The 9,141-nt window shown below is 41.7% G+C and overlaps 1 protein-coding gene across 1 annotated transcript; it reads left to right on the top strand.

Moving 5' to 3' along the window:
* The first annotated feature begins 7,162 nt into the window (after positions 1 to 7,162).
* On the top strand, positions 7,163 to 8,115 carry LOC101171554 (leucine-rich repeat-containing protein 3-like). The gene has a single exon (XM_004066381.3). It carries the CDS (start codon positions 7,197 to 7,199, stop codon positions 7,974 to 7,976), a length of 780 nt encoding a protein of 259 aa, XP_004066429.2. The 5' UTR covers positions 7,163 to 7,196; the 3' UTR covers positions 7,977 to 8,115.
* Positions 8,116 to 9,141: the final 1,026 nt, after the last annotated feature.

Here is a 9,141-nt window from a genome sequence, read left to right on the forward strand (position 1 = left end):
TGAATTATAAGAATGATTTTGTGAATGAAAATTTGAAAAAAAAGAATCTTTTTTTTGTTTTTTACTTTTCCAAAATATAAAAATAAAAATCACAAAACTTTTGAAAAACCGTAATGACACTTGAGGAGTTCCATACAATTAATGGTAATTAAACTTTCTTTGCTTTAAATGAAGGTTGATAGACTGTTCAGACTTCTGCAGCTTCTGCTGAACCTTTCTGTCACAGGACTTAAGGTGAAAAAAACAGAATTCCACACTTTCTCCAGAAAGAATCTCTCATGGCTCCATCTGAGATACATTTGGCCAAGGTTAGAGCGCGCCAATGGAAAGATAAGCATTAATGATGCAATTGCTAGAAATAAGAGGCTGTGATGGGAGTTCCTGCTGACCTTCTGTGCCTTTGACTTCAACTTGAGATGTTTTATTCAAGTAACTGAAACTCTATTTGTGGCTCTAAGTACAATTCATGACTTATGTAACATTTCCTTTAAAATACTTTACAGTTTAATGTAACTGTTTTGAAAGTACGATTTTAGGAATTCTGATATTTTAAATGATTCACAGAAATCCATAACAGTTCATCAAATAAAAAAAATAGACTTCATAATAAAAGGGTAAAAAAAGTAAAAAGTAATTTTTTAACCACCTTACTTATTAAAGAGTAAAAATGCTCATTTGAAAGTTTTCAAAAGACAACGATAAAAGCACTAAAATCAAATCGCTAACATCAAAGACATTCAATTCAATTTCTATAACCCGAGTTTCAATAGGCTCATATCAGTATTTGTATAACCAAAACACAAAGATCAAAGTGCAAAAATCAATGCTCAAAAATGAAAGTATAAGCATTAAAGTGAGAAGATCAAAGGGCAGAAATCCAATATCAAACAAAAAAATCAAAGTGTAAGGATCAAAACGCAGAAATCAAAGCAGAAAAATAAATAAATAAAAGCACAAAGATCAAATGGCAGAGATCAAAGGACAAAGATGAAAAGACAATAAAAAAAGCAGAAAAGATCAAAGCTAAAAGTTGAAAGTGCAAAGATCAAAGCACAAAGGTCACAGCATTGCTGGAAAAAATCTAGTTTCTTTAATGTTTTTTTCTTTGTGTCCAAAAAGGTAAAAAAAAAAAAATAGACAAAATTAAAACTGCAAATTATCAAAATGACGGTAAACATAAAAATGTTTGTAATGTGTTCATTTAGGTACCATAAAAGCAGAGAATACATTTAATGTTCAAATATAATGTAGATGAAATGTCTTTCAGGTCACAATTTGCCAAAATGGTCGTAAATTTTTATTGTTTTTGATAAAAATGTCAACAAAAAAAGATGAGCAGTTAGCAGCTCCAAAACCTGTTTTGGACGTTTTTTGAGCTGCTAACTGCTCCAAAAACCAGCAAACACTGATTCCCAACACCCACCCTCCTGTTTGTTGGAGGATCCTCTGCCTGGACCCTGGCTGGCTCGCCATTCCAGTTGGAGCAGCTCAACGCCGTCAGCGGCGGCGCTGTCCCCTCACAACCTTCACAGCAACGCAGAGGAATGATGTCAGAGCGATGATGAAGATGTAGATTTAAACCCCCGCAGTGGAGTGGATGGGGGGGTGGGGGTGGGGGGGGGGGTCGTCGTCCTCCACCTGCAGCCTGGAATCCAACATGACTTTGAATGAGCAATGACAGCCAGGCTTTACAGAATCAAACATGGGGCCTCAGAGAGGTCAGTCGACACCCACCCAAAGGGGGGTGGGGGGTGGGTAGCGCCAATGCTCAATGTCATCTGTAACAAGTAACAAGTTGACGTGACGACAGGAGAGGAGGCGATCTGCTGCCTCCATCTCATGAGCCACTCCGCCTTTTGCTGACGAAGCTCCAGCTGGATCAGCGCCCGTCCATATTCATGCGATCCGGCGAGGGGGGGGGGGGGGCTTCTGATCAAAATGGGATCTGATGATGGCGTTTCGCCAGGAGCTGCGGGAGGGATACACCGCTTTGTTTCCATTGCCACTTTGAAACCAGCTCTAGTGCAAAGAAAATTGGTTGATTGCGTCAAGTTCTTGTCCAGTCAGTGCTCCGGTTTGTGAGGGGCCTGTTCCAAACACTCCAGAGGGACGAGTAGTTAAAAAAAACACTCAAGTTCCAGGTAAAAGTTTAAAAGTTTAGAAATAGAAATCAAGCCAACAAAGACCCCAAAGAAACATCATTTTACGCAACAATTCCACAAAGAATATAAATTCTGAGCACTGCATTTTTTATATTTTGCGTAGTTCGGACGGGTGCGACTTATAGGTGATTTTTGAGAAATAAATAGATGGCGCCGTAAATGTCTGTGTATTAGTATTTTCTACTGATACCAACACAAAGAAGAAGTGCTGCTCCGTCTTACATCAGGTTTGGTGATGAAGAACTCAACGGATTTTGTGATTTTTAGTGATATAAAGAGTCAGGTTGACTTGCTAGCATGTTCTTTATTCTACAGCTAGCTACACAATTGTTCAGATGTTGCGCAAACATTCCCACCTGACTTGGAAATGTGCGTTCTAGTGACCACTTCAAATGAAAAGTTGACATAAGTTGACATAAAGTTGATTTTTCTTATTTTGTTACATAGTGAAAGCAAAAATGCAAAGAGGGGATTGCATTTGCATTTTCACATCCACCCTGTGAAAGGTGTTGCATATATCAAGTCCAATCAGCATTTCCTGAGGGGAGGCGGGGCGATGATGTCATTGATATCTCCGTGTGCTGCTATGAGACACAGACATGCTAGGAACAGGGCGGCCAGGCTTGTAGCCTTGTGTTAGCGGCAGAGAAGAGGGCTTTGTGATGATTGTACACAGCTTCTCGGGACTATAAAGCACCATTACCGCCTGTGTGGTCTTCCTTCGGAAGCACCACGGATCGTCGAAACTTCCCCCCGGAGTAGCTTTGTCTTCGGACCGGCAGCCGCCTTGGCCTCGCGCTCCCGCGAAGCCCCGCGTTCCGAAACTCCAGATCGCCAAAGACGGAAGTGCTGCTACACAGACCTGAAAAACTCTAAACCATCACATGAATTTGTGTTTCCAGTGGTGTCCAGACGAAATAAAGGCTGATGTAATTCCCACATGTTTACATCCAAGATGCTCATTGCTGCATTTTGGAGTTTGGAGTTCCTCCACGGCTAATGTTTTAGCATGTATTAGCCTAATGCTAACCCTTCTTACAGGTCCTTGCAGCCAAGAAAAAAGCACTGACTGCATAGATTTAAAAAAACATGAGCGAGCAGACCCGTAACCCTAAATAACACACATTCTTTGACCTACCGTAGCGCTTCAACCGTTTACGCGGTCAACGTAAATCAGCTGATTTTGACTCGAAAATAAGTGCCGTTGGGCGGGAATTATGTTAAGTGCGTAAATGGTTTAAGAGTTACGGTAGATAGTTTTGGTACTAATTGGTGGGTCCCAACAGCTTTGACCTTTTATGTTTTTGTTTTAAAGTAAAGCACCTCTGATCGCTCCCTTTGTTAGCCCTTGTCCTATCCTAGGCACTTTAACGTTGGGAGTTGGGTCATCTAGACCCACTAGACAGTGCTCTGAACCTTTTTTCTTCAATGATTTGTGATCTTCACTGGTGTCCATGGATTACATGAAATCTTTCCACCTTTATCCACCTTTGTCAGGGTAGGAAGAACACGTCAATGTAAGGGTGGGGTCATCTGGACCCAATAGGATAGCACAAGGGTGAAGCACCTTAAAGTTGTTATTTTTTTAACCTTTGGAGAAGAAGTAAGGGTCATACGTAGTTAGATCCGTGCAGAGCGGGTGGTCATTTCAGCCTGTTGAGGTCAAGAGGTTGAAAAAGTTGGATGGAAAGAACAAGTAAGACAAAGACGTCCAACACATCAATGTAAGGGTGGGGTCATCTAAGATAGCACAAGGGTTAATAATAATCATGACAGTAATAAAAGCACATTTAGAAGATAGTCTCCTGCAGCTTGGGGCTGATTTTGCTGTTCGAGGACAGCTGGAGCCCCATCAACAGCTTTCACCATGCTAAACGTTTGCTGGTTGCACCAACACGTATGACGTCATCGCCCCGCCTTCCCTCTGGAAAGGCTAAATAGGATTGAGTTATGCGACTCTATTCGCAGGGTGGATGTGAAAATGCAAATGCAATCCCCTCTCTGCATTTTCGCTACAGTTATGTAACAAAATAAGCAGTGTTGAAGAAGAAAATTAAAAAAGCATTTTGAAGTATTGATTTTACATTTTAATTTTGAGTCATTTGATGCAGCTTCATTTTGCAAAAGAAAAAGCATTTCTGATTTTGTTTTTTAGTTATGCTACAGAAATGTTTCCATACATTTAGCTACATAAGTTTTTAAGTCAGTCTTTTGCTTCTACGTACAGAACATTCGTCCGCTGAATGCGTGTTGAAAGTTAAACCACTTGAACTATGACCAATCAAGGACTCTGATTTAGTAGTGCCGTGAATTTACCGTCCTTCTCAAAACGCAAGTATAAACCGTTTAAGAATAGATCATGGACAAGCAATCAATAATCGCGGTTTTTGCCTGGCTGGACTTCTATGACGAATTCTAAGTCTTTCATATTTTTGAATAGAGCTGTGAAAAAAAGGCGGTAGGAAGATTTTCAAGACTTGTACCGCCACGACATTTTGCAACAAGACTCTTCCTACTGAGAGTACATGTGCTAGCATTGGGTAGCGACAGTCCCGCATGAACACCATATAAAAAATATGAATTGTTCTTCTTAATTATGCATTTTCTATTTGATACAACTTGTACTCCGGAGCAACATGTGGTCCGAGAAATACAGAAATCAATAAAACGAATTTTGCATTCAGGGAAAGTCGTAGAAATCGATACATTTTTATGTTTTCAGACGATGATCATGCGAGTAGCGGCAACAAATGTGTGTCATAACTCTAGTTATTTGTTTTAAATCCAAAAGTTCAGAGCTAAAAATACTTAGAAACATGAGACAATTTAGAACGAGAACTAAGCTAATGGGAGGGTCATTCTTACGTTATTGTAAACAGCTGATTGGGATTGGGAAAGTTAGATGTGGGGTCAGTGGCTACTGAAGGGTTAAATTACTAAAAGATAAGCGAAAATCCTTCATTTACAGTTTTATTGTGTGTAGAAAAAACTACAAATGTATAATACTTCATTTTTCTATTCTATTTGGTTTCTGATTAATTTTGATGTATTCAAGATGTTTTTCATTTTGTTTTATTTTAAAGTCAAAAGATATTTTATTGTATTTTTGTAATGTATAAACACTAGAACAAATGTGAACTAAACTTTTTAAAAACATCAATAAAAAAGAAAGGAATCTTTTATAAACAAATATTTCTTTAAAAGTACGGACAGCACGTCCCTAAAGTCAAAATTAATATCAAGTTTTGCCTTCTTTTTTCACCAAACCTGTGGTAATTGATTAAATTAAGAAAATTGATTTAGACTAAACCAAAAATGTTATTTGTTTTATCTTTTTCAGAATTTTTCTTTAAATAAAACTACAATGACAAATGTGCAAGAAAAAAGTCATCACTGTTAAATTACAAGAATAAATACGTATATACAACTTTTTAAAAGTACATTAACAACTTTAATCTCATTAAATTACTTAGTCTTCTTTTTCTGATGGCCCTAATACTCCGTCCTAATTGAAAGCTCCGCTCAACTTATACTTACTTTATGATTTTTTTCCGTTTCTGGTTCCGTTTTTTTTTTAAGTGTGTAGCGAACTTGTTCACCCTGACACATCCACATACGCTCAGAGATGCACTTGCACTTGTGGGTATAGCACCACTGCTACAGAGCCTTTCACCCCGTAATATTACTTTTCACCCCTGTGTTCCACATATTGGAAATTTACAAGAAAAAAATCGCGAATTTTTGAATTTTTTTCTTGTAAATTTACAACTTTAATCTCGTATTATTATTATTATATAAATTTTTGGGATGGCCCTAATTCAAAGCTCCGCCCAACTAAATAGTAATTTCAACTTCACTATTAATACTGTAATTTCTGTTTAATACAAAAAAAAGTGAAGATAAAAAATACCATTGAAAAACCTGTATATTTAATGTTTTTACCTTGTGATTTGTATGGGTTTTTCTGTATTTCAAATTAATAATTTTGTTTTAGTTGAGGCACTTGGGGTCTTCCATACATCTCTCTAATCACATGAAGTTGTATACTTTTATTTTTGAATTTTACGTTTGCTTTCCTTTTTTTCTTAATTCAAAAAATCTTAAACGTTGTCACGTTTACCCTGACTCGCGCGCGCGCTCACAGACACACACGGACGTATGCGCGCGCGCCACCCCTCTGCTGCAGAGCCGCCCCGCGCGGTCAAACAGCTGGATCCGGAGCTCCCGGAGAGGCTGCGGCTCCAGCGGCGGAGAAGGGACCTATGTACGGCTGACGGGACGCCGGGACGCCGCTCCAGAAACCCGCGGCGATCAGCGGAGACGTCCGCAGCGAGGCGACCAGGTGGGTTCCGGCTCTAAAAAACAACAATAAAACTAACTTTTATACATTTTCGTCAACCTGCTGCCTTAAAAATATATACATTTTTTTGTTTAGAAATATCTATGTTGTTTTTTTTTTATTATAAAGGATAAAATAAGTTTAAATATGACATAAATTGCATAAATTGTGTCATTTTAGAATTTTACTGGATTTGATCTTTTTGTTTCATTCAATTTTTAACGTATTTGATTTGGATTGTTCTGTGAAAGGTCCGTTAACTTTGCTGACCTTCACTCATCGCCGTTCATCTCCACTTTTCTTTCCCTCCAACCACAAATCGGCGTTCAGCAAAGTTCATCGCTTCATATTCATGACCCTCCCCTTCCTTAATGGCTTGTCAGAGTGGAACCGTACGGAAACGTGTCATTATTATGATAATGTTGAACTTTACCCGCCCCCAACCCTTTGGTAGGGAAAGGGGGGTGTTGGAACTTTTACGATCTTACCTTTTCGTCTGTTTGGGTTGCAGGTTCCTCAAAGTCGGTGCGGACGCTGCGCCTCTTGACCGACGCTCCTCGTCTCGTCAGTGGCGGGGTTTTTGGCATTAAGAGAAATGATGCGCTCCTTTGTCAGAGACCTTCTGCGCTTTCAGGTGAAGTGATGCATTCACTGTCTGGTAACTCCAACCCGCCGTCTGAGTTCCTCGCCCGCTGATGGGGGCTTCCCGAATGTTCGTCCCATCCGTGCGACGCCCTCCCACCGGCTCTCTTCTTCTTTTGGGTCTGCTTCTGTGGGTCGGGGCCCGCGCCTGCCCCAAGGTCTGTCACTGCACGGAGAGGAACGGCGTGGTGGTGCAGTGCACCTCGCGCAACCTGGAGAGCATCCCGTCAGAGCTGCCGAAGGACACCGTCGTTCTCCTGCTGTCATCAAACCGTATCCGGCGCGTACCCAAGGAGGCCTTGGCGGACCTCCGCCGCCTCAGGGAGCTGGACCTGTCGCACAACTCCCTGGAGAGCGTGGAGGACGGCGCCTTTGCCGGCGTCGCAGACAGCCTGAGGAGCCTGGACCTGTCCAACAACCAGTTGAGCCGCCTCCCCAGGGACACCTTCACCAAACTCCACGCCCAGGTCCGCCTCTCCCAAAACCCCTGGCACTGCGAATGCTCCCTGCAGGAGGTCCTGCGGGAGCTCAGGCTGGACCCAGAGACCGTCAACGAGGTCAGCTGCTTCACCTCCGTGCGGGAGGAGTACGTGGGCCAGCCGGTGATCCAGGTCCTGGACTCCGGGATCAACTTCTGCAACTTCCACCACAAGACCACCGACGTGGCCATGTTCGTGGCTATGTTCTGCTGGTTCTTCATGGTGACGGCCTACATCGTCTACTATATCAAACACAACCAGGAGGACGCCAGGAGGCATATGGAGTACCTCAAGTCGCTCCCGAGCACCTCTCATGTCAGCAAGGACTACGACACGGCCAGCAGCGTGTTTTAGCGGGAATACAAATGAGTGGAAACCAAGGAATGCTAAAAACGAGACCCGATTGGGGAGTGACGGATGTGCGGAATGATGTATTCCACTCTACAGCTCCTGGAGGCGGGGCAGGATTCTCACAGACCTCAAAGAGAGGAGAAAAAGATGTTTCGCAGATGTGTTTCTGCCTTCGCCCCCTCCGCCAAACGCGTGGAACAATTTGTGCGTTTAATGACCCAAGAAGGACGCAAGTTGAATGAAACCCTCTGTTGGAATTGAAAAGAAATTTCACACCCGAGCGCTCGTTTTTAGTTTTTACTTCACAAAAGAGCGGCCTCTGTCGCTTTGACGACTCGTGGCAGCGGCAGAAATCCCGCCGTTTGATCGTCTCCAAGTGGATTCAGCAGTTTTCCAAGGCACTGCTGATTACAGACGCTGTGCTTTTTCCAGCCAAAGTCGACATTTGGTCCATATGTGTGCACCTTAACCCTTGTGCTATCCTAGGCACTTTAACATTGGGAGTTGGGTCATCTAGACCCACTAGACAGTGCTGTGAACCTTTATCCAACTTTGTCATGGTAGGGAGAACACGTCAATGTAAGGGTGGGGTCATCTAAGATAGCACAGGGGTTAATACGATGACAGATTGTGAGGAAACTGATTTTCTCTCAACAGGACTGTAAAATAGGAATGTTTTTAGGTTCGTTCCCTTTCAGTTTCCTGCACACAAAAATGAATGAATAATGACTCAGAGACAATACTTAGCTTTAGTGGCAGTTTTACACCGCACAAGAAGCACAGATTTGTAAGAAGGGTTACAGACAGATGAACAGGTTGCTGCATCAAAGTCCGAACAAAGAAAACAGGGAATGGGCTTGGTATATAAAACCCTGTATTTGCAAATTCAGAAGATCATCCGATGTACACTTGTGTGAAAATCACACCCACAGATTGTTGCAGGCTAGGTGCTCGAAGGTCAGGGAGCTTCAAGTGTCAGATCTCTCTGAGGTTCTCACAGACATTTGCCAGAGCACATACACCAGCACACACAAAATTGAAAAAGGGAGGAGGAGGAATGCTATGAGACAATACTCTTGGTTGTACTTTCTTCAAATGTAATATAATTTTGAGATGATAATACATAATGAATCAAGTTTAAACCATTAGTGTAATAAAAAAGTAAAAG

Source organism: Oryzias latipes, chromosome 2, assembly GCF_002234675.1.
Source record: "Oryzias latipes chromosome 2, ASM223467v1".
In the NCBI taxonomy this organism is placed as follows: Eukaryota; Metazoa; Chordata; class Actinopteri; order Beloniformes; family Adrianichthyidae; genus Oryzias; species Oryzias latipes.

Excerpts from the sequence above, each read along its gene's own strand:
- LOC101171554 (XM_004066381.3), top strand. The coding sequence starts at position 7,197 with ATGGGGGCTTCCCGAATGTTCGTCCCATCCGTGCGACGCCCTCCCACC.